The sequence below is a fragment of the Anabrus simplex genome, chromosome 5, assembly GCF_040414725.1.
Source record: "Anabrus simplex isolate iqAnaSimp1 chromosome 5, ASM4041472v1, whole genome shotgun sequence".
In the NCBI taxonomy this organism is placed as follows: Eukaryota; Metazoa; Arthropoda; class Insecta; order Orthoptera; family Tettigoniidae; genus Anabrus; species Anabrus simplex.
In genome coordinates this window covers 19,678,979-19,706,217 of record NC_090269.1, presented here as the reverse complement: position 1 = coordinate 19,706,217, position 27,239 = coordinate 19,678,979, and the positions used below count along the sequence as shown (strand labels likewise).

The 27,239-nt window shown below is 38.0% G+C and overlaps 1 protein-coding gene and 1 pseudogene across 1 annotated transcript in view; one reads left to right on the top strand and one right to left on the bottom strand.

The window, feature by feature from the left end:
• The window catches only part of LOC136874332 (cell adhesion molecule Dscam2), a 1,095,748-nt gene extending 1,076,338 nt beyond the window's left edge, over positions 1-19,410 (top strand). The window contains exons 30-32 of the mRNA XM_068227756.1: positions 2,476-2,608; positions 3,692-3,782; positions 18,415-19,410. Of these exons, the coding sequence (XP_068083857.1) occupies positions 2,476-2,608; positions 3,692-3,782; positions 18,415-18,697 (507 nt within the window). The 3' untranslated portion in view covers positions 18,698-19,410. The remainder of the gene's footprint in view (positions 1-2,475; positions 2,609-3,691; positions 3,783-18,414) is intronic.
• Positions 19,411-26,483: 7,073 nt separating this feature from the next.
• Positions 26,484-27,234, bottom strand: LOC137496896 (neuroglian-like; annotated as a pseudogene).
• Between the last annotated feature and the right edge of the window lie 5 nt (positions 27,235-27,239).

The window sequence follows — 27,239 nt, the reverse complement described above, 5'->3', positions numbered from 1 at the left end:
AAAGTTCTCTAGGGGTGGGGACAAGCACAATAGGGGGCTGGAAAAATCCATTTTATAAAAGTGGTGTTCCGTGCAGGCTTCAGCAAGTGGACTAAAAGACAGAAAGACAATAAAAGGAAGTGAGCATCAGAATGTACGGAAAACTTTTTTTCTTGCTGCTCTCTCAGCAAAAAAGAACAGGACCATGTTTGAAGGAAAAGGTTCTGAAATTTTAATCAAAATTTAGGAAAAATACAATGCCTAATGAAGACAGCTTCACAGCAAGTATTAGGTAGCTTGATCGTTGGGGAAAAGAAAGGTATAGTGTAAGGCAACTGGCTGTTTTGTGGAGAGAAGTTGTCAGTGCATCTAGAAGCAATCAATAAATTCAAGGTAAATTTTCATGACTTTATTGATGATGTAAGGTTGACTGGGTCCGACCCCACAGTGTAGGGGGCAACGCGGCCGCCTGTCACCCAGCGACCCTGGGTTCGATTCCCGGCCGGGTCAGGGAGTTTTAATTGTAAATGATTAATATCCCTGGCCTGAGGACTGGGTGTTTGTGTCTTCCTTTATGTTCCTTTCCTCACATTCAACACTCTACACTTCCGCAACTACAATTTCATGCAGGTTCACATCATATGGTGCAAGTAGTGGCAAAAGATCTACACAGGTCAATGCCACAAACAAATATCATTTTAAAAAAAAAAAGGTTGGCTGGGGACCAGTTTTACAATAACTATGGTGAGACTGGGCTAAACCTTAAAATGCTATCAACAGCTTCTAGATAAGAAGTTGCTGCTCCTGATTACAAAAAAAGCAACAAAAGAGTAGCTGAACTAGCATGTAGTAACACAAGTGGAACACACCAGCCTTCACTTAGTCTAATTGGGAAATTATAAAATCTGAGAGCTTTTAAGAAAGTAGACAAAAATTCCCTCCTAGTGTGGAACACAAACCAAGCCAGTGCCTGAACTCATATTTATTTAGTACAAAGTTTAAAATTCAGTATGTACCATCAGTAGAGAATTTTTTAGAGACTAAAAATCTACCGAGGACAGCTCTGCTCATTCTTGATAATGTACCATTGCACTTGAATGCAGAAGATTTTTAAGATAGAGAGAAATATATGCAATGTTCTTACCACACAGTGTTACCTCTTTGTGTTAACCAATGGAACAAGGAATAATCATTACATCTCTCAAGAGGAAGTACCAATGGGAAATATTAACAACTCTGATCATGGCGGTAGATGAAGGACGAGGACTGGTTAAAACTTTTAAACAAGTGGGCATGTGGGCATGTTGGATGTGGATTTGTGTATTTTAGAGGGACAGGACAAGATTCAGCCAATGACTCTGGTTAAGTCATGGAAGAAACTTGTAGACCACAAAGAGAATTTGAAGAAACTAAGGTTAGTGAAAGCCACCAAAAGCATGATGAAAACTGTAAAATGAAAGCATTGTTTGAAAAATGATCAGGGAGTGATTAGAGGATAATAATGGCTGAAAGACATAAGCTGACAAGATGACGACAATATTGATAAGAATTTAAACAATGAAATCAAGAAACAGAAGAAGATTTTATTTTTTTAAACTATTGGCATGACATACTGAGGACTTGAAATTCCAGAAGAAGAGCAGAGCAAGGCAACAGCTGCCATTCTAATTCCACTTACATGGAGAAATTTTGCATCAAGGAGAGGACTGCAGTGCAAGATTCAAACAACAATATTAAAGTTTTTCAAGGAACAGCAGGTCATGTACTACTGAAAAAGTGTGGATATTTTTCTTAACTGCACATTATGAGTAATAATGAAAGTCAATTATATACTGAACAATACCTCGTCCAAATTTATTGAAGTCAATGTACATACAATACTGCATTACAAATAAAAACTCAAGTTATTATGTATGTGAGTAACGTCTTTCTACAGTATTAGGACCTATTAATAATACATGATAAAAAATTACACGACACAATTTAGCACACTGGGGCGAAACACTGACAACCAGGAATGAGCTGGAAAATTTATAATGTCCAATAACGGACCAATTACATTGGCATAAAAAAAATTATATAGCACTTTTACCCCCCAAATTATCCAGATTTTTTCTTATCCGGATTGCTCTCGGCCCGTACAGTCCAGATATTTGAGACTCTACGGTACTCGCAAATCACTTTCCATTGCCAGTCTGTATTCTGCTTCTTAGATTGATTTTGAAATCCTTTGTATCTCACCTACATTACATGAAATTCCATAAAAGCAAAGTAGTTTGAAGTAAGTCATTGCTAAGAAAGTCTTTCTATGTGAATTTCACTTATATGAAAAGTTACAAACCAGTAGAAAATTCCATCATTTGAAAATGTAATCACAGTATTAGCATTTTAGCATGAACAGTTGTTACAGAAATTAAAACCTGTATTAGTTATAAAATCTTTTATTATACATATGCTGATTTCTAATCATTATAATTTATAATGTAGGGAGTGAAGGGAGCAACTCGACGGAGAGGAAGCAGAAAAACAACAGATGTAGACTCTGATGACTCAGACTCTGATGCCGACCAGGCTACATCGAGTCGGACAGAATCTTCAAATCAGCTTGACACAAATAAAATAAAACACAGTAAGTTCCATGATAATGAATGAAAATTGTGTATGGATAATTTCTGAAAAAGTTCTTTCTCTCTTTTATTTTAAACATCTTTTACTTAAAATATTTATAGAATTTGAAGCGAATGTAGGAATATCCCTAACTAACAGAATATTATTCAGAACAAGAAAAAAACTTTGATGATCAATAATGGCATAAATCAACTCTTAACTACTGTATAGTGTTACTTGAATAATCATACCACACTTCTATAAATATAGATGAAATTGAAAGTAGCAACAAGTGAAGGATGGGAAAGCACAACATTATGATTATCAATTCTAGTTATTAAAAAAGTCAAACTCACATCTATTGAGAAGGAACGGAGGAGATCGCTGGAAGCAAAAGAAAGAAAAAGACCAAGTTTTGCAAAAGTAAAAACTAAGGCAGCTATAACAGGAAAGTTTGTGACCTCTTGTACAAGATTCTCATGATTTTATGGATTTTCTAAAACAATAATTCATAAGTTTGATTTTGAAATACCTTCAAGTATTTGGTGGTTTAGGAGCTACAGTATTATTAACTTTTCTTTTGTTACGGTCATTTACGGATCATGTTTACTCAGTCCATCAAACCTACTCTCTCTCTCAAACTTATTCCCTTTTCGTTACACTCCTTCCAGATGTTTGTAAGTCTTTGACTTCTCCTGTGTTGCTCTTCAACCGAGATGTTGCTTAACTTGACAAGTTTTTCCAGTACATCCCTCATTCCTGTAATTTTCTTCCAAAAGAGGTCTTTGAGAACCTCCTTGAGCCATAAAAGTTGTGCCTTTCACTTTTCTTGTAGACTAAGTATTGCCATACTATTGAAACATAAAAATGCTAACTGAAGAAGAGTACATTAAAGCTGTGCAACATAATTTAAACTTCAGGAAGAAAAAAAAAAAAGCACAAAAAAGATTGATGCTGTGATCAAATAGGTATATTCCATTTAAAACATAAAATTCATTCTAACCAAAATATGACCAACAAGAATCAGTGCTCATGTATCTACTCATATTCTCTCTGATAACTGAAGATTAGAATGGTGGTCATCTTTCTTTCCTCTTTCTTATAGATCTCATTTACCATGGGGCACAATCCAGTACATCTTCAGATATATCACCGATGTCAGAACAAAAATCTCTTCCCAGAAGAGGGAGGTCAAGGTGAGTATCATGCAATGCAATACCAATGCCTATTTTTTATATTTGTTATTTTACTCACAAAGTTGGGAAAGAAGCTCATGCAGGATGGCTTCAAGCTCCATGAAATATACAAGCAATAGTTTTTTGTGACAATCAGTGTATCTACAGTATATAAACACTGAACAGTCATTACTTCTCTACTGTGGAAAGCACAGATATGTTGATAAAATTAATCTCATCTCTGATGTTGCTCGACTGATTATACACAAGTGCTTGACTCTTTCATTTAAATTATATTTTCATAGCTTGTAAGTTAACCTTAGACTTATGTTAATTATACTTTAAATATTATAGTAACATGCTATGCACAAACATATATTTTCCTAAAAAAATACAAATGTTTCCATAGAAACAATGAGGAATAAACTATCAGAAAATATGGGGCAGGGGGGAAATAAAATAACACAGAATCGCATAACAATTTTTATCACTGCAATGACGTTGAACATAATTAGCAATGTGATGTTCACCATGTTTTAGAATATCACATATTTACATGAATTAAAATCCTGTTCTAACTATAGAGAAGACTAAGATTGAGAGAAACTTTATCTATGAATAGTACAAATTGACGATCATGAAAAATATTCTCATCAATAATAAATCAAGTTCATTGTAATTCGCAAATAAAATGTCACTATGAGAATATTGCAGGTTGAGGCCATCTTTGAGGCAGCTCCACTTAAGGGTGTGGCAACCTTACCCACGTGAGTCCTAGACAACACTGACCTAGTGTGCAATATCTGGTATGGGTCCCAGCTCAGGGTTACAAGTGAAGACCTCAACAGCATCTATAGCAGAGAAGGTGGACTTCGGATGGTGTAAGTGGCAGGGAAGGCAGCCTAGTATTTCGGATTAATGGAGTAAAAGGTATCTGAAACACATTAGGGGCAGTTATCAAACCTACTTTGAGTGTCTGAACCCATAGTAGTTGGCTCAAGAGCAATGTCTCATCTTGATGTTAGGAGTGGCTGTGAACTTAACTTCTCTGAGGCTAAAATTCTCAGTTGTGTCTCTTATGGATGTCTAGGCATTGGCCCCAAACCAAAATCATTCAACTCAGCATGATAGAAAGATCAAGCATAGGTACTACCCTAGGTGGTAACCAATCCACCGTTTTCAAGAACAGCAGCAAGCCTTTCAAATCTGGGGAGCTGCAAGAGAATAAAGAGCAAGAGTAACTCACTTTGCAAACTTCAGTGTCAATTTAAGGAGACCAGGGTCACAGACAAATCAGCTTTATATCAGAAGGGTATAGGAATTTAAAGAAACTCCAGGCAAGAGAGTGATGAAAAACATCTCTGACCTGAGAATGGGTTTCATAATCAATAAGCAGAGAGTTCCAGATTGATCACACAGCTATGCAGAAAAGGAGATCCAAAATGTCAAAGTCGTAAGGAATGTATACCTGAATTCAGATCATTTCCTCTCCATGGTCAAAGTCAAGGTCATCCCAAGATCCCAAGAGCTCAAATGACAAAGTTCAACACATAAAAGCTCAGAATGCACACATTTCCCAACAAAATGGAACAAAAGACAGCACTGGGGATGGGAACAGTTCAAAGAGGCTATGATTGATACTGAAATTGATACTCTGAGAGAAAAAGAGAAAACATGTATGGTGGTCATCTGAGAGTGATGAAAAATGCCAGAAGGTGTGGGTGAACTGGTATTCCCGGGAAACACTCAAAAACCAGAAGTACAGGCAAAAAGGGAAAGAACTGCCAAGACCATTACGAAACTCAAGAGAAAGTATGAAAAGAACGCTTGATTCAGATCAAACATGATTTTTTTTTTAAATAACACCAGGAACTTCCATCAAACGTTCAAGAACATCTTGAGTAGATAAGATCCACCAACCCTCAACTTCAGAACCCAAGAAGGAAAAATTGCACACAATGCCATACACAACAGTCAGATTTTGGCAGAGTATTTTATAAAACACAATATGAACCACCATCCCAGAAATTGTACTACAATCACAAGAAACGGACTCGGGACCTCTGACTGTGGAAGAGGTCAGGAGCATCATCAAGACCTTGAAGAATAACTAAACATCTGGAGAAGATAGGATTCTTGCAGGACTTTGGAAATATAGCAACAGAGCGATAACTTAACTGACAAGAATCTTGAACAAAATATGGAATGAGCAGAAGCTGCCAGATGGATGGACATCATCAGCGTTGACTCTTCATAAGAAAGGAGATGAGACAGGCATCAACAATACAGGAGAATATTGCTACTACCATAGAAGTACAAGATCTTTCCAAAGACACTGTTACATATAGCAGAAAAACAATTGGAACTGCAAATTTGTATCAAGGAGGTTTTAGAAAGGGCAGGTCATGTGCAGAACAGATCCTAAACCTGAAGTTGATCACTGCATACCAAAAACAGAAGAAAAAACAATTTGTGCTCTCATCTGAGAACTTCAAGAAGACTGACAATTTGGTAGATAGAGAAAAACTGATCCATCTCTGAGAAGAAATGGGTCTAGATAGGAAGACCAGAGAGCTCATTAAACAGAAGGTGATTGACACAACATCCAAGGTCAAGTTCAGAAGATTACTGTAGGAAACCTGTGGGATTAAATAGGTGTCAGACAGGAAGATGGACTTTCTCCCCCTTCTATTCAACTGTGTTCTTGACAAAGAGATTAGAGAGCAGCAGGGAAAAAAAATGCAAAGAATAGACGGTATATCAATAGGATACAACAACAGGGGAATTGAAGTTAACTGTCTAGCCCTTGCAGATGACATTATGGTTCTGTCAGAGTCCATAGAGGAAGCACAGTGAAGCAGATCGCCCAGCTCCAGGAACAAGCAAGTAAGGCAGGCCTATGGATCTCCTTCGAGAAAAGACAGTATGTGACCAACATCAAAACAACACCCACATGGACGAAATGTCATATGGCTTTTAGTGCCGGGATATCCCAGGACGGGTTCGGCTCACCAGGTGCAGGTCTTTCTATTTGACACCCGTAGGCGACCTGTGCATCATGATGAGGATGAAATGATGATGAAGACAGCACATACACCCAGCCCCCGTGCCATTGGAATTAACCAATTAAGGTTAAAATCCCCGACCTGGCCGGGAATCGAATCCAGGACCCTCTGAACCGAAGGCCAGTAAGCTGTCCGTTCAGCCAACGAGTCGGACATCCACATGGATGATAATACAGAAAGGACTCAGAAAGTGGAGAAATTTAAATATCTGGGAGAGTGGATAGACAGCAACCTGTCAGAAAAAAGGCCCTGATAATGAGAATTAATAGAACTTGGCATACAAAATAACAATGAACACCTGCAACACAAGATGATCTGGATCAATGCAAAACTCAGACATTACCAGACAGTGATTTGTCCAGAAGCCCTGTATGTAGCTGAATGTTTAAAGCTGACAAAATAGGATTGGTCAATGAGTTGAAACTGGTGGAGAGAAAGATTCTGAGGAAGATACTGGGACCCCAAAGAACAGAAGATGGAAAGGAAACCAAGAATTGTACCTCCGAGGATCTAGGCATCATCTGGAAGAGTAGAACCATATTCTTCAGAAACATCTACAGAATGCACCTGGGAAGACTGACCAACCAGGCAGTAAGGTTTTTTGAGACTAGGCAAACTATGGTGTGCTGGCATCAAGCCTGAAGTCAGCAACAGGAAAGCTTGCATATCAAGAATAAAAAACACCAAGAGTTCCCAAGGAAATATTAGGTCTCAACCCAAGCACTGTGGATTGCAAGAGTGAAAAAATAAAGGAGTACTGGACGAGGACCACAGCCCAAAAGCAGAAAAAATTGAATTAACCATCAAAAGTAATTGGTGGGATGTATTATAAACTTAATCTAAACCATTAACATGGTCCATAGTCAACCAAAACAAAAGAATACAAAGAAGAAGGAGAAGAAGAAGAAGAAGAATGATGATGTTGGAACATCGGTGATAAAGAAGTAGAAAAATGTCAAAATCTGTACAGCATACCACACCCCATTTTAAATAGGAACCATCATATTTATGTCAAAATAATTTCAATGTGTGTCTGTCTGATATTTGATAGGAAATTTGTTAAAGGTTTTGGATTCATTATGATAACTGGGATTTATATCTAAATCTAGTTTTTTCTTTGTTCATTAGGTATAAGGCCGATGGAAAATTGTTGAAACAAATAACTGTCTGCAAAATTTCTTGCCATAGTGGAGCAAATCTAGATCTCCAACTAACATATACACTATGTGATCGAAAGTATCCGGACACCCCCAGAAACATACCTTTTTACATCTTAGGTGCATTGTGCTGCCACCTACTGCCAGGTACTCCATAGCAGCGACCTCAGTAGTCATTCAACATCATGAGAGAGCAGAATGGGGTGCTCCGCGTAACTCACGGACTTCGAACGTGGTCAGGTGATTGGGTGTCATTTGTGCCAGAAGTCTGTACGCGAGATTTCCACACTCCTAAACATTCCTAGGTCCACTGTTTCTGATGTGATAGTGAAGTGGAAACGTGAAGGGACACGTACAGCACGAAAGCGTACAGGCCAACCTCGTCTGCTGACTGACAGAGACCGCCGACAATTGAAGAGGGTCGTCAAGTGTAATAGGCAGGCATCTATCCAGACCATCACACAGGAATTCCAAACTGCATCAGGATCCAGTCCAAGTACTATGACAGTTCAGCGGGAGGTGAGAAAACTTGGATTTCATGGTCGAGCGGCTGCCCATAGGCCATACATCATGCAGGCCAATGCCAAATGACGCCTCGCTTGGTGTAAGGAGCGTAAACATTGGACGATTGAACAGTGGAAAAACGTTGTGTGGAATGACGAATCACGGTACACAATGTGGCGATCTGATTGCAGGGTGTGGGTATGGTGAATGCCCGGTGAACGTCATCTGCCAGCGTGTGTAGTGCCAACAGTAAAATTCGGAGGCGATGGTGTTATGGTGCGGTCATGCTTTTCATGGAGGGGGCTTGCACCCCTTGTTGTTTTGCGTGGCACTATCACAGCACAGGCCTACATTGATGTTTTTAAGCACCTTCTTGCTTCCCACTGTTGAAGAGCACTTTGGGGATGGCGACTGCATCTTTCAACACAATCGAGCACCTGTTCATAATACACGGCCTGTGGCGGAGTGGTTACACGACAATAACATCCCTGTAATGGACTGGCCTGCACAGAGTCTTGACCTGAATCCCACAGAACACCTTTGGGATGTTTTGGAACGCCGACTTCGTGCCAGGCCTGACCGACCAATATCGCTACCTCTCCTCAGTGCAGCGCTCCGTGAAGAATGAGCTGCCATTCCCCAAGCAACCTTCCTGCACCTGACTGAACGTATGCCTGCGAGAGTGGAAGCTGTCATCAAGGATAAGGATGGGCCAACACCACATTGAATTGCAGCATTACCGATGGAGGGCGCCACAAACTTGTACGTCATGTTCAGCCAAGTGTCCGGATACTTTTGATCACATAGTGTACAAATACTCCATACATGGCCAGCAACATGCCATCCAGCTTTGGGCCAAGTCATTGCCAAAGCTGTTGTAATGTTCAGCAACATTGTTCACTGCTGTAACACTCACTTTATGAAGGTTTCTACCCATGTGGGTGGGGGCAGTAGAATAACACCCACAGTATCCCATCCCCTGCCTAACATAAGAGGCAACTAAAAGGGGCCCCATCAGCTCTCAACTTGGGAGCTAGGTTGGCGACCACAGAGCCTTGAGCTGAGTCCTGGCATTTCTTCCACTTACTTGTGCCAGGCTCCTCATTTTCATCTATCCTATCCGACCTCTCTCGGTCAATCTTGTTCTTTTCTGACCTCGACGGTATTAGAGCATAAAATCAACTTCAGATTCACAACTAAATATTTTTTATTATCCACTTTGTTGGTACATTAGTTGCTTAAGGCAACTTATTAGTTAATAGTGGTACATGTTTCGTATTTTTGTAACATCTTCAGCCACATAATAACACTGTTTAGATGAAAAAATTAATATATTGACAAAGTTTATAATGCCTTGAGAGAAAGTGTCCTTAAAAATATCATAAGATGATCAAAAGACAACATTCCCTACTGCAAACTTTCACGCCCTTTGTGGCCCGTCTTTCTTTGGCCGATATCTTCATTTTTTGAAGTACCGGATCCCTTCCATTTTTTCTCTCTGATTAGTGTTACATAGAGGATGGTTGCCTAGTTATACTTCCTCTTAAAACAATAATCACCACCACCACTATAAAGTTTTCTTTTCTTCCTTGAAGTTAATACAGTGAGTTTCTCTCATCGGTTGGCCAGCAGGCGCGCCCAGCTTATCTGCCATCCACTGACTCATCACTCCCTGCTCCGCAGCATAGCAAAAAGGACAGCACTTCACTAACTTTATCCGTGCATGACATGAGATAACAATTAAAATTAAGAAAATAAGAATTAAGAAAATAAGCTCGTACCTTATGACAAGAGATGTTGGAAATGTTCTCCTCCTGCATCCACACATTTCTGGCATTGTCTTATGAAACTCCGATTCACGTGCATAAGTTCGTCTTCCATAATTGAGGCTATTTCTCTCCATATATGTTCTTTCATTTCGTCCGACGTGTGACGGTTTCTTGCATATACTTTATTTTTTAAGCTCCCCCATAAATAAAAGTTGCAAACAGTTAAATCTGGGGACTGTGACGGCCATAAGTCCGTACTAATAACACAGTCTTCAAAAATTTCCTTAATTAAGTTTAATGTGTCATTAGCTCTATGCACAGTGGCAGAGTCTTACTAAAAACATCCATTTCGACAGTCAGTGTCAGTCAGTTAGTCAAAAAAATGGTGTGAGCATATTATCCCCTGTATCTTTGTGCATTAATTGTGCCCTCAAAAAAGATAGGTCCTATAATTCTGTATCCATTCACTGTGCACCATACTCCGATCTGTTTGTCAAGTAGAGGAATTTTGTATATGCAAATAGGGGTTTTCTGTACTCCAATAGGGCCGATGACCTTCGATGTTAGGCCCCTTTAAACAACAAGCATCATCATCATGTACTCCAATATCTGTTACTCTGCATTGAAAGATACGCGTGTAAATGGAACCATACTTCGTCAGAGAAAGAATGTTAAGCGTGGATCAATTATTTCATCATGAACATTTCACAACATCCAATTACAAAAACGTACCCGCTTATCATGATCACGTGGATGCAGTTCGTGTACTGCAGTTACCGTGTATGGTTTCAATTTTAACATTTTTGTAGCCCACTATGCTGAGCTTTTCGAAACCCTGGATTCCTGTCCAAGTCATCTTGAGGATTTTGTAAGGCATATGTTCTAATCTTTGTGCAATTTAATTTACTTTTTCCCGTTGTTAAGTACACATTTTTTAACACTTCGCTTCTTATCAAGTAAAGAACCAATTCCTCTCAATTCGTTTACGAGTTTCCGCATGGTCTCTACGTGGAGGGCGTACACCTGGAAATTGTGTTATAAATCGCCTACTGACTACCCTGCAAGACTCTGTTTTCACATAATTATTGTACATAAATACCCTTTCCTCTACCATGTACACATGGGGAGGCATTATGAGAATTATACCCCAAAGAAACACTTCACAACTCAAGAACAGTTGGAGCGACAGACCAGCACTTACTACACGTTCTAAGCATGGACCTGAACTGTGAAGTGCAGGCATTCCCGTGCTGTTGCGGCCTGTGTAACAGGAAGTGATGAGTAAATGGGAGGCAGATAAGCTGGTTGTGTCTGCTGGACAACTGATGAGAGAAACTCACTTTAGTAGTTACAATAACAACAGCAATGTTGAATATACACTAATGGCAAGTTTATTATTCCACAGATATTATCTTTCCCTAATGCAAACTTGTTTTTCTATGGCTTTAGTATCGATGAACTTCTTTTGTGCTGTTACTGATATATTTACCAAGTCATATATAGATTTAAAATTTATGCTGTAACACTTGTTAATTCCTTTCCTATACTTATATATCATATTAGTGTTATGGGGAAACTTCATTTTAATAATACCTATACTGCAGAACCTACCCACTGGAACCAAACTCATCAAATAATACTATGTTGTAATGAAGTTGATAGGTTAATGGCCTTCACCGATTTTGGCTGGTGCTTGATGCTTATGACAACTGATGGTAGATCTATTGAGGATCCAACCAGCCTTTGGACTAATGATGTTGATAGGAAGCTCAAATTATTTGTGAGCAATCTTTTCCTAGATCTGTCTCCTGGAATGGTTTAAATTAAGTTTATAATATGTCCCACCAACTATTTTTGGTAGTTTTTTGATACACTGAGGTGCCAGAAGTTTATTCTGTAGGAGTTCTTTTACAAGCCAGTAAATCTACCAACATGAGGCCGACTTACTTGAGCACCTTCAAATACCACTGGGCTGATGATATGAAAGTGACTCGGGTATGAGCAGTACCAGTAATGTCATTCCCTTTGCAGTCAGTCCCTCTGATGAATGACATGAAAGTGTTGCTCATAGATCATATCAGTATTTTCCGGGCTTGCAGGCCGTGGTCAAGGAGCAAGTGATTGACCCTTGTCAAGGGTTCCAACTGACTTTGATAGCAGTGAAGCTCTCATGCTTCAAGATAATCATCTATTACAAAAGTTTCTTGGTTGGAACTTTAACATTTAGCACCTATCCATTTTTGAATTTACAAGTGTACATAACCTATCATTTGAGGTGTCTAAATTTTTCCTTGCCATTCTTTCCATAAATATTTGTCAACATAAGGGCTGAGTGCTCAGACAGTAGAACACAGGCTTTCTGATTCTAAGTTGGCAAGTTCGATCCTAGCTCAGTCTTGTGGTACTTGAAAGTGCTCAAATACGATAGCGTCATGTCGGTCAATTAACCAGTATGTAAAAGGACTTCTAAAACTAAACCAAAACCAAACCCCGTGACACTACAGACCTTGAAAGGCCTTAGCCTACCAAGCGACCACTGCTCAGCCTGAAGGCCTGCTGATTACGAGGTGTCGTGTTGTCAGCACGACGAATCCTCTCGGCCGTCATTCTTGGCTGTCTAGACGGGAGCCATTATATCACCGTCAGATAGCTCCTCAATTCTAATCATGTAGGCTGAGTGGACCTCGAACCAGCCCTCAGGTCCAGGTAAATATCCCTGACCTGGCCGGGAATTGAACCTGGGGCTTCCGGGTAAGAGGCAGGCACGCTGCCCCTACACCACAAGGCCAGCAGTAAAAGGACTTCTGCAGGACAAAATTCTGGCACCTTGGCTTCTCTGAAAAACTGTAACAGTAGTTAAAGTGATGTAACAAAATTATTATTTCTGCCTGCAGTATCTCCTGGGTGGATTGAGTAGCTCAGTAGTTGCTGTTGCCGGTCCCAAGCCCGGAAAAAAGAGGGTGGTTGGCTTAAAGCCATGAGACGGATCTAGGCAAAGATTGCTCACAAATAATGTGAGCTTCCGATCAACATTATTAGTCCATTAGTCCAAAGGCTGCTTGAATCCTCAACAGATCTACCATCAGGTGTCATAAGCATCAAGCACTAACATTTTGTAATAGATGATTATCTTGACCCATGAGAGCTTCTCTACTATCAAAGTCAGTTGGAACCCTTGACAAGGGACAACCACTTGCTTCTGGACCATGGCCTACAAGCCCGGAAAATACTGATATGATCTATGAGCAACACTTTCATGCCATTCATCAGAGGGACTGACTGCAAAGGGAATGAATGACATTACTGGTACTGCTCATACCTGAGTCACTTTCATATCATCAACCCAGTGGTATTTGAAGGTGCTTGAAAGAAAAAAGTCTTCCAATTATTAATTTAATATGCAAGTGCAAAAATGCAACCCCCCACCACATTACTGTTGAAAAATAAAGATGGAAAAATAGCGCACAACAATAAGGAAAACGCAGAAATCATGGCAGGAACGTTTAACAAGCTCTTGAACAGTAATGAACCTGAAAAGCTCTTATTAATTCATACACATACCCCAATAAAAACTAAACCAGAAAATACAAACCCACCTACAGCAAAAGAAGTTGAAACAGTGCTTAAGGAAATGAAGAACTTCACAGTGTGTGGAGAAGACCAGGTTTTTGCAGAGATGTAGAAATATGCCAGCAGTGTGACTCAGACATCCCTCTATATGATATCACAGAAGATTTGGGTATCAGAAAAATTCCCAGAACAATGGACAACAGCTATAATTAATCCAATCCATAAGAAAGGTGAAAGAAGTAATCCAGACAACTATAGAGGTATTTCCATCCTTGACTGCACATATAAGATTTTCTCTAAGATATTATATAATCGGATTAAAGAACAACTTGATCAAGAGTAACGTGAATACCAGGGAGGCTTCAGACCTTGGAGAAGCTGCTCTGAACAAATAATAACTTTGAAGCTAGTCATGGCATATTGCAGAAAATGAAACAAGCCCCTTTCAATAACATTTATAGATTTTAAGAAAGTTTGTGACTCCATCCACAGACCATCATTATTAAAAAATTCAAGACATTTCGGACTTCACCCAAAGCCAATCAAATTGAATGAACTTACTCTAACTAATACAAATGCTAAAATTAAGTTCAGAGGAGAACTTTCTGAACCATTCTTGGTAACAACTGGTTTAAGACAGAGTGACGGATTGTCACCTCTCCTTTTTAACTGTGCACTTGAGTACGTTATGATGGAATGGTACAAGAACAACTCGAAAAATATAAAAACTGGAACCCACAAGGATAACATACATTTGAACTGTCTAGGATTTGCTGATGATCTAGCTCTTCTGGCCAATGATATTCAGGAAACAAAACAACAAATAAAATCTTTACAGGAAATAGCTAGAATATTGGTTTGAAAATTTCATTTGAAAAAACAGAAATTATGCTAACTCAACTTCCACTTGCAAACAAAATTAAACTGGGAGACCAAGAATTAACAATTGTAGAAAAATATAAATATTTAGGTGAAATAATCACATATAACCTGAATGAGAAACCAGCATGGCAAAATAGAATGGACAAACTGGGTTACAGTACAGTATGTTACCAATAATACATATAATAAGAAGTGTCTCTCAATAGCAACCAAACTGAAACACTACAAAACAGTCACCCAGCCACAAATTACATATGCATGTAAAACATTATTCAAAACAACAAACACAGTTGTAATTGATAGGGTACTCAAGTTAGAAAGGAGAACAATGAGAACCTGTTTAAATAAAAATTATCAAGTAAACAGAGTCTGGAGACTAGCTTCCAATGAAACAGTTTATAAAGAAATAGAACCTGTGACTAGCACAATGAAAAAGAAACAAATATCGTTCTTAGGGCATCTAATACGGTCACCAGAAAATAGAATTAGTAGAAAAATAATAGAAAAATTAAGGAAGAGTAAGAGTAAGAATAATATTAGATGAATCACAGAACTTTAGTCCTATGTTGGCTAAAAAATTGAAATAAATAAATAATTATTATCATCATTCTCATCAAAAAGAAGACTAACTGAAAATAAATATCTAGGGTATTATTTTGGTTATATCCAGTGGTGAAGCAAAGGTGTAAACATTAGGTAGGATGAAGATTATTTTTTTTTTTTTTTTTTTTTTGAAAGTTGCTTTACGTCGCACTGACACAGATAGGTCTTATGGCGACGATGGGACAGGAAGGGGCTAGGAGTGGGAAGGAAGCGGCCGTGGCCTTAATTAAGGTGTGAAAATGGGAAACCGCGGAAAATCATCTTCAGGGCTGCCGACAGTGCGGTTCGAACCCACTATCTCCCGAATACTGGACACTGGCCGCACTTAAGCGACTGCAGCTATTGAGCTCGGTATGAAGAAATCTGCGTATCTTATATTTTTTATACAGCAGGTCAACGAGTTAATACTTAGTTCTTGCAAAAATAACAACTACCCATTCCTTGAAACTCTGATCAATACTATAAATTTAAAAAAAGAAAAAAATCAATTTTGTCTTCCATTTATTACTTAAATATGCAAGTGTGATGTTGGTCTCTTATCTTTGTAAGCACATTTTGTTGCATACGTGCAAGGTGAAAACTGTTTCTCTTGTAATTCGGCAAATAATGACCTCAATGTTCTCTCAGTAAGAGCCATTTTACACAAAATAATATGTAACACATGTGCATATACACTTTCAATGAATCTTCAATAAAGTACAATCACTGAACACCACAAGGTACAAAGTGCCGAGGCTCATTGCAACTTTGGTTGAATGGCTGTAAACATTTTTTTCCCATGCTGGGCGAATCGACAATCCCCTCTCCACAACCTTCCATAGAGACATCTGTGGTTAATGTCACAAGCCTCAAGCAATGAACTCTCTATGTTGGGTGGAATGTCACAACAGTGAACTTAATGTATGGTGGAAATGAGACATTACAAAATAATTCAATTTTTTGGGTAGGCTAAGCCTCAAAATCTTTTTAAGAGCTTCACTGCTGGTTATTTCAGCTAGTATATCTATGAAAACAAGTGAGCGAGTAACTGGCAAGTAAGCAAACAAACAGGTTCACATTTGTTTTGTAAGAATTTTACTGCAAGATAAGAAGAAACAGTCATAGGAGAAACTTTGAAACTCAGCACAAAAAAGTAAGGTTAACGTGAAATATAAGAGAAAAAAAACACAAATGCTAATAGAACAATTACAGGAACTGTTAAAATAATGGGAACTTTTCATCTAGAACTTCAATACTCTAATTCCTTGCCCTGGTATGTAGTATGAAGTATTTCAACGATAAATAGCAACTGAATCAAAGAACTGATGATGACATCTTTAATTATGGTAATATCAAAGCAGTTTTGAATTAGTATAGCTTATTTTTAATCAGTAAAAGGTAAAACATACAGTACCTATGTGATTGCTTACTGTTGGTAATATTACAAAAGATGGTGAGGAGAAAAGAAGGATAATGTAACCAAGTACAAGAACAGTAAATTAAAATGCAATATCTATGATACTCTGTAAACTTACAAGCTATGAAATTAAAATATTTAGTGAACTATAAACTTTCACACAGAACACATGTACACAAAATAAAGACAAAACCAAATTTGACTCAGAACAAACGGAATCTCAACATAATTCAGATGCTGGATATCCAATTCCTTCAGATGTGACATCACAAAGAACTTACCTTTTTAAAATAAACATTCATAACTCATTCAATTTTGTGTTTTTATATTGATGAAATTATATATATATATTTCTAACTTCTTCAGTGGAAAGCAATATGAATTTTTTTTTTTTTTAGAAACTAAACTCTTAAGGTCACATTCCTACTTTCAGTAATTCTTTAACACTTGAAATACCGTACCACCTCCAAATCCCTACAATAAATAGTTTATTCATTTTTTCATGGTTGCTCTTTCTAACAAGACACATTCTTTTGGGTTGACATCTTTCTCCCTTAACAGTAGATAAAACTGTGAGTCTGAAAAATATGCCAGAATTCATAAGCACATTTTGATCTTATAAACTTCTACTGAAAATGATTCTAAACAGATGCATGGAATGAGGATTCTGGATGTATTTATATACCTTGACTAGGCTGTTGTATTAATCTCATTACACCAAAAATCAGGATTTCAATAAGAGTCTGCCTTTTCAATACTATACACTCTTAAACTAAACACTTTATTACATTTATCTAATAAACAAAGAGCTTTTTATTACATGTATCTAACAAACAGAGTTTTTTATGAGTGTATAGTATTGACAAGGCAGACTCCTATTGAATCCTACGGGCCAAAAGAGGCCATAAAAATGGACAAATTAATGAATTCTAAAAATTTGGGCCATTCTAATTGATCCACTAATCAATAAAGATAGTTGAAATCAGCACCCTGAAGGGTTCCATAACCATCCTCAGGAACCACTTGCATGGTTTAAGGTAGGTGTTCCATAAATAATTCCGTTATCACAGAGACATTAATTTTTTTTTAATAAGGCTTTTGGTTTAATTTATATATTCTGTTTTTATGTACTGTATCAATAATTTTTTTAGTATAGTCCTTCAGGGCAGCCTCAGTACTTGAGGGAGTCTTTTAAATAAATACATTTTCTAATTAACGTTTTATAATAATATTGCTTCCAATACTATACAATATTTGTCAGCCTGACAAGATAATAAATTTCAATTAATTTAATCTCGACTGTAGGGAGTATAAAGTGAATTACTATTATCTCACTGTTGCTTCCCACTACACTATGTGAAACAATACTTTACAAAAAAGAAGTTACACCTTTTTATTAATAGGCTTATACAGCCACTGTTATCATTAGTTAATCCTTCTTCTGTAGAGAACTGCATTGCCTTAATTACTGTACTGTATTAGTACCGGTATTTATAATGTCAGACACTTCACCTATAATGTATTCCTTACTAAAGATACCAACAGGTGATGTGGTCCCTCCCAGAAGAAGAATTAACCATTAATATTTAATTCAAATTAGAATGAGCCAGCATCTGATTCTCTTTTGAAAATTTCAAACTATGCACATGATGCATAACGAGGTAACTGCATGTGTTCTGAAGCAAAGCTTTGTTGTTCTTACTACAGTGATGTCCACTTGAGTGTTGACCTTCAAAGTAGTTGCAGATGGCTTGTCCCCAGCAGAGCGTCACTCAGGACACTCCTGCCCCCACTGTCTGTAGCTGAGGCCACGTTTGGTGGCCGACAGCCAACCCAATCCGAGTCTGGGGAAACACCTGATCGTCCAGAACTTAGTGAAGCTGAATGCGACATTGACACATTGAAGAAACTGAAACTTGGACTGAGGTCATCTCTGTGGTCTCGACCCAACACACACCACAATCAGTCGGATTATTCAATAGCTGTTTAACATGGCAAGGAAACTGTTACTACAACCCAAGAAAGAACTGGAGACTTTTTCTGTGTCTGTGCGTGTTCCACTCCTAAGTGTATCACAATGTACTCTCTGATTGAATTTACAGTATTTAGCAGTTTCCACGATGGCCAGAGAACAATTTTATCCACACAATATTTTTCAGAGAGTTTCATCATAACCAAGGGATGAATTCTTACAACACAGGACATGTATAATAAAATATTTTTAGATAAATTATAAAATGACATGCAACGTGTTGAATGTGCCATCCATAAACAGTGATCTCTATACATTCAATTATTGTTCAAATTAATATCATGGACCATACAACCAAAAATATCACCAGAATGAATACAAGGAGTGTGAAACATTAATAGGAATTCATAATTTCATGGACTCAAAAATGAAAATTCTTATTAATTTCAGATGGTGTTAATATTTAAAATATCAAGTATTGGTATTAACATCTGGGCTGTTTCAAAGTTCATAAATTTATACAAACCTTTTCAAAGGACCAACAGGGTTCCAAAGTCAGTCAAAATGTCATTCCTTTCTTCAGTCCAAAATAACCAATGTTACTCCAGTATCCCAATATATCCACCTAGAAGTGTGTTTTGTACCTGGTTTAAAAAAAAAAAAAAACACACGAGTTCAGACCATATATGCGTTAAATTATGAACTGTTTTTTCTATGTAACATTATATGTTTTCAGAATAAATGATGTAATTTGTCAGCTGTGTTAGTTTTATTACTAACCTTTTCTTATTACATGAGATTATCTCTCAGTGTACGGTTATGTTCTTCCCTACATCATTTTCCTTCTTTTCAGGTGAAGTGATATTAAACACACAGTATTATCATCATCTATCCAACACTACCGAAACAGTTTTAACTTCTGCCAGGCTCAGTGGCTCAGATGGTAGCATTTTGGTCTTCTGAACCCAAGTTGGTGGGTTCAATCCCATCTCAGCCTGGAGGTATTTGAAGGTGCTCAAACATGCCAGCTCATATCAGATTTACAATCGCATAAAAGAACTCCTGCAGGAAAAATAAATTCCAGCACTTTGGCATCTCTGAAAAGCATGATAAGTAGGAATGAACAATGATCTCCTTCAAGATTCAAGTCGTGGATCTCAAGATTGATTCTCCTATTCTGTTATCTGTGCACTGTCCCAGTAGCTATGAACATATGCAATGCCCAAAGATTGGTAGTTGGTATATCATCGCCGGTTATTGCATGAAATAATGTTCTCATATGGAAACATGATCATAATGAGTTTCATGTGATATTAGTTTCATTTTCCTTATTGATGGCTTACTACTACTACTTCTTCTTCTTCTTTCCTAGCATTTAGTCCCGCATTGGTGCAGAGTCCGCTTTTAAACATGCCATCCTCCACTTCCTGTGGACAAGGGCATCAGCTTCAGTGATGTCTACAAGATGCATGTCTTCCTTGATGCATTCGAACCATCACTTCTTGGGACGACCTCAGGATCGAGAACCTCTAGGATCAAATTGGAGGGCTGTATATATCATTGAGTCTGCAGGGCCTCGGACAACATGACCATACCATCTAAGTCGTGTTTCTCGCATCTTCTCTGGGATAGGTTCCACTCCCAATCACCTTCAGACATCCTCATTTCAGACATGGTCCGGTCTTCTAAGACCCAGTGACCAACGTAACATCTTCATCTCCACACCATGTAGAACCTGCTCGTGCTTCTTAGTTGTAGGCCAGCATTCCAACACAGAGCGCAACTCGGAGGAGCCTGTTAACCTCTAGAGGAAGCATTCCCAGGTGGTGGATAGGGGATCCACAGAAATGCGGGCTGGTTCAGACATTCCGGAAAGGAACCCGTGGACCAACAGGCAGCCCAATTCCTTGGGGCTTAATAATACTGGGACATTCTCTCTCCAAGGGTCATAAATATGAGGGGCCATAGTTAAGGGTAATGAGTAAAGAATTCAACGGCATCTGTACTGGAGAAGAAAGTCTTTGGTACAGTGTAGATGTCGGAAGTGGCAGCCCAGGGCTCGGGATGAACTGGGTTAAAGGTATCGGTCCCAATTAAGGGACAGATAGCAGTCGTAGCGTATGTTCTGGATTGGGCGGTTACAAATGATGTCTATACTCCATGTTAGGGGTGGTCAAATTATATGCTGGCAGTAGCTCTAAACGCCTCCAATGACAAGTGAAGAAACACATCGGTTGGAGTATTTTTTGTTGCGTCAATTAAATAATTGATGGCTTACAGTTTACAATTATAAAATTGGATGATCCCACCTAATCAATACTGTGTATAGGCCCTACGGTTGAATATAGTGTGTGGCTCAGGCAGCAGTGCACCGCCTCTCACCACTGGGTTCCATGGTTCAAATCCTGGCCACTCCATGTGAGATTTATGCTGGACAAAGCAGAGGTGGAACAGGTTTTTCTCCGGGTTCTCCAGTTTTCCATGTCATCTTTCATTCCACCAACGCTCTGTCAGTCATTAATCATTGCCCCAGAGGAGTGTGACAGACTTCGGCAGCCAGCACAATTCCAATCCTCACTGCTAGATGGGGGCTCCATTCATTCCATTCCTGACCCGGTCGAATGACAGGAAACAGGCTATGGATATTAATTTTCATATATGTATATATACACAATCCATGGATCATCCAAAGTTGCTATATCATATAACTAACAATTAAAATAGCAGATCACTGTTGTTAAAAGTCACTCTTCTTAAAGTTCTATCATAAATTCACAGTCTTAAAATCTAATGGCAAATTTTTAATTAATTTCTGTTGATATGCTACATCAATGTCTTGATAAATAGGGCATCAAAAGGTTGCGTGCACCAGTCAAACACGTGGAGTACAATTACGCTGCTTTAAAAGTCACTCTTCTCAAAGTTTTATCTCAAAGTCTTTAAATCTAATGACAAATTCATAATTCATTCCTGTTGATATTCTACATCAATGTCTTGATAAAATAGGGCATCAAAATGTTGCTTGCACCAGTTAAACATGTGGAGTACAATTACGCTGCTTTAAACTTGATGTAGAACTAGTGGCTTACATGCTAGTTGTTACTGCCTCTTTAATAGTTAGACTACGAGGGAACATCTCAGATTTGGTGGTCGGTTGACTAGAGCAAATGTCAAGTAACAACTAGCAAGTAGGCCACTACTTCAACACTAAGTTCAAAGCAGCGTAATTGTACTCCACATGTTTAACTGGTGCAAGCAACATTTTGATGCCCCATTTCATCAAGACATTGATGTAGAATATCAACAGAAATGAATTATGAATTTATCATTAGATTTTAAGACTGAATTTCTGATAACTGATGATAAAACTTTGCGAAGAGTGACTTTTAACAAGAGTGAATGTGCTATTGTAATTTATTGTTAGTGATGTAATATAACAACTGAGGATGGTCCATGGATCAAAACTAGTCTTGCATATATATAAATATATTAAACACAGTATACAGTATTTATTAAGTGGCAACATCCAATTTTATAACTGTAAACAATAATGAGTTTGGCAATAACTAATGTAAAAAACATGTTGCCTGAGTTCTGAATTGTTATTCAATGATATATAACCATGCACAATGCTTAGAACTACTGACTAAATATTACAAAACATGTAATATACAACAACAGTATCTTGATAAGTTACATAAAACAAATTCTATACCCTCCATTCGTGTACAGGTTTCAGTTAAAAGAAACCAACGAACATTCACGATAGAGTTTTTCTCAACATTACAATGCTAATATTGTTAATACTGTTACAGACACAAAACAGTCTGTCTCAGTTACTTTATCATTGTTATTTATTTATGGTTACTATAAAATTACTCTGTGATTTGAGCCTGTACCTTTCAAAATGAGCTGCCTACATAAAAATATATCTACATCTAGCTTATTCTAAAGGTGTGAGCAAGGCCAATGTATTACGAGTTACTACAGAACATTGCCTTTCACAAAATATGACAAAATTAATATAGGGTCTCCAGATCAGAGTACATTAGCAGAGGGGTTGGATATTGACATTGATCAAATGATTGTTTACATGCTATTTCACTATGATGATTTTACTTGGCAACATCAGTGAATCAAAAAATATGAAAAACCGAGGCCAAGCTAAGTATCATGTATGGTTTAAAACACAAACAAATCACCGATATTATTAATACCAAGTCCAACAGTTTTAAGAGATCATTGATTTACTGGTTAACTTTAAATAAAAGTATTACCAGTGCCACAATATGTATCCTACATAGATTATGTAATTTGTGAAAATTGGTGGTCAAAGCCTTGAAATTGTTGACAGTTTCAAATACCTAGGAAGTGCATTAATGCAGAATATAAGGCTGCACATGGAGATTAATAAGAGGGTGCAACAGGGCCATGAATTCTACCAGAGTGTAAGAAACCTTGTCTGGAATAAGGAAGAACCAAGGAAACTGACTTATGCAGCTGAGACCTGGACAATTATAAGTAGGGAGGAGAGTAGAATTCAAGCCAGTGAAATGAAATGCCTAAGAAGTATGATACGAAAGTCAGAAACGAAGTTGGAATGTAAAATCTAAATGAGAGAATTGATAAGAGTAACTAAGATGGTTTGGACATGTAAAGAGGATAGAGGAGGAAAGACTACCAAAAGAGATGTTGGAGATGAAGTTCGAGAGAAAGAGAGCGAAAAGGAGACGTAGAACAAGGTGGATTGATTTAATAAAAAGGAGTGCAAGAAGAGGAAACTTGGTCTGGGACAAAATGATGGAAGGGTAATGGTGGAAGGAGAGAGGAAAGTGGAGAAGTGCCATAAATGCCCCAATCTGGCAGGAGATTGATAAGGAGAAAGGAGGAGCATATAGATTATGTAATATAATACTGCATCAATAATAGATGCACACTAAAACTGCGCAGCCTAGTTGCTCTTTGACATGTATTTACAGAATGGAGAAGGCCCGTGGTTAACTACTCACATACTCTTCACCAACAATATTCAGCCCCACCTAGCTGTAGGCCAATTAAATTCTGCTTGCTCACCAAACGATGTGGGGACACACTCTTGAGATCTCTCATGAATGATGGGACATTGTGCTAGTCTCAAGAAGACTTGAGATCCTGTCTCAGGCTGCTCACCACTAGTAAAAAAGAGTAGTGAATGGGATATAAAACCAATAACATTATTAGTTTTAATTTTTCCCTTTGATTTTTGGCTTTTTGTATCTCTTGGTCTGTTCTACTTTTTGAAGTTTTTATCAAAATTGCAGAGGATAAGGTACAAATATTGAATTGTGCGGTGGTCATGGTCCCATGTTTAATAATATGTACTTTTGTTAGTGGTAGGACACCAGAAAATTTAGCATCTCTTTTTAACTAAAATTAGCATTTATATTTGCCCAAGTGGCATCTATTTTAATGTATATTTTAATTTTCATGACTGCATTATACTTGAAATAAACTTTAAATATATTATATCATGTTCAGTACATACAGCACAAATCAAAGTTATGTTAAGTACAGAATAAAAATGGCCAAGCAGACACCATCCTAATACAGTGAAAGTTTATTTCGAATAGCATCTATTTTTCTTCACATTAACTGTTACAAGGTATTCAAATACATAAGAAAAGCCATTCACTATTATTATTCAAGTCAGAAACAAGCAAAATATGTTCATGCACAAATACAATCTTAAATTATGACACACCAGGTAGACCAGTGACGTGCAACCTCAAAAGCATTTGATGTCGCAAGGAGAAGATCTTCAAATGTACAAGATGCAGGGCACAGCATGCAATCCAGTAGATGTTCCATGGTCTGGGGTTTACAGTTAACGTTGTCAACAGGGAAATGCCATTCCTGGAGATTGCTTTTGGATCTTCCAACTCCAGAACGAAGACAACTGAGTGATCTCTACACAATCCAAGTACGAGGCTTTCTGAAACGCAAGGCTAGGTAGAGTTATTCTCAACTCGAGAAAACCACATTTGTTTTCTTGCTGCAGCCAATGTAGTTTGCAAGACTGCAGTGGTTATCAGGAAGCTTCTCCTGAATCTCAATCTAGGGGTAGCTGGTACATAGCCATACAGCAAGTGGGATTGCTGATGGACCTGTTTAGTTCTCCTTGCATTGGCGGCTGCCTCATGACAAATATCTGGTGACACTATCCCTGCAAGCTGGTAGAGTTTTACAAGAGGTGTAGGCCTCAGATGACCTGTAACAAACCTACGTTTCATTAAGCGCTTTGTCAACTTTCTTCGCATGGGTAGATTTATAACAAACTGGGCAGGCATATACTGCAGTGCTGTAACATAATGCACAAGCTGTCATTCTTAGGGCTTTTGGTTGAGAGCCCCATGTGCTACCAGTGATTTTTATGGAAGATGTTATTCCTAGCTTCCATCTTCAGTCTCATATTCTGGCAATGCTTATCACAATTATTTCTGGGATCACTGGACCTACCCAAGCTCATTTTGGTTTTGGCTGGGGGTTTAAGGCCGGATGCCCTTTCTGATGCCACATGAAAATCTTAACCCAGGATCATAAGCATAGTACTGTAAATATTTCAGCATTGCTTATTTTACGTTGCACCTTCTGTCCCTAACCATTGTATTATAATGGGAACTGTGCTTCATCACTGTTGTTCAAAATGTTGTGGACCCTCATGATAGATCCTCCCAGTGGCCAATGTCAATCTCTCACTCCTTCATTTTAGAATTTACACTTTCCAGAGAAGGAATGAGCACCAAGTTCTGCAACTCTAGGACCTTTGGCAGTTATGGTGTACCAGCGTTGCAGCAGAGCTTGCAGTTCTAGAATTGGTTTCTTCAGCCACTTAAGCATCCATAATTCCACAACCAGCAACGTTGAAGCACTCGGAAGACATCATCATTCTCGTCAGTGAGAGAATGCCTATGATGATGAACAATTTGTCAGTGTCCACAATAATACAAAACAATTTTTGCCAAAATTTTCAACATGGACCAAACTGTAGATAACGCATGCATAACATCACAATTTTAATTTTCCTTTCGGTGGTTTTAAATTACATTTTAAAGGAAACTGTAGCTATATTAGATTTTTCTGATGTGAAAAGTTCTAGACAATGAGCAGTTTTTCAATCACACCTGCTTTATTATTGTTATTTAATCTTATAATCTGAATTCTTCGTGGCTCAGGTGGCAGCGCACTGGCCTCTCACCGCTGGGTTCCGTGGTTCAAATCGCAGTCACTCCATGTGAGATTTGTGCTGGACAAAGCGGAGGCGCGACAGGTTTTTCTCCGGGTACTCCAGTTTTCCTTGTCATAATTCACTCCAGCAAAACTCTCCACTATCATTTCATTTCATCTGTCATTCATTAATCATTGCCCCAGAGGAGTGCGACAGGCTTCGGCAGCCAGCACAATTCCTATCCTCACCGCTAGATGGGGGCTTCAGTCATTCCATCCCTGACCCGATCGAATGACTGGGAACAGGCTGTGGATTTTCAATCTTCTAATTTGAGCCTGTACCTTTCAGAATGAGTTGCCAGGACAAAAACATATGTAAATGCTTACTCTAAAGGAGTGAAGCATGACCAATACATTACCACTTGTTATAAAATATTGCTTTCGTAAAGTAATACCTAAGAATTTCAAGATTGGAATACATTAGCAGAGAGATTGCATATTGAGGTCTCCATGAACAATCACTTACTACCATGGTCCTCAACAAAATCACATGCAAATGAAACCTACTCACATCTTGGTCGGTGAACTCTCGGCACTAATGTCACAATTGTTGATATTTCTTATATCCACAACTTCCAGAATCTAATTCTATAGTCTTTGTAATGGTGAGAGAATAATCAGAAGTGTGTACAAATCTAGGTTCAGATTCCACATCAATCAACTCCCCATTAACCAACCATTCAACCTTCAGAGGGAGAAAGGAATCACTTACTGCATTGCAATGGAATATTGTAGTACTTCCAGCAGCAACTTCATAGTCTTCAGGTTCATCTGTTATTTTCGTATGTTCTTTAACAACCAAAGTACCAGATGCATCAGTATCACCAAATTTATTTTCAGCATAGCAAGTGAAAACACCAGCACCAGAAAAACTGACACCTCTTATTTCCAAATCACCACTTTCCTTAACAGTGTAGCAACCTCAAGTAAGTTCCTTTCCATTCCAAACCCATTTTATTAAGGCTCTGAAGCTCCAAAGACTTGACAAGTTAGAGTAATTGTACGACCATCAACAGTGGCCTGATTAATGGGAGGTTCTGTTATTTCACGAGGAAGAGCAAGTACATTAACATACTGTACACTGACGCAAGTGTAATAGACTGATATAACTTGAAAACAATATCCTTTAACCCATGGGTAAATAATACAAATATCAAGCTTGAATTATTATTATTATTATTATTATTATTATTATTATTATTATTATTATTATTATTATTACTTGTGAGGTATGGCTATGAAGTTTTTACATCCATTTATTATTTTATTATTATTATTATTATTTACATCATATGTA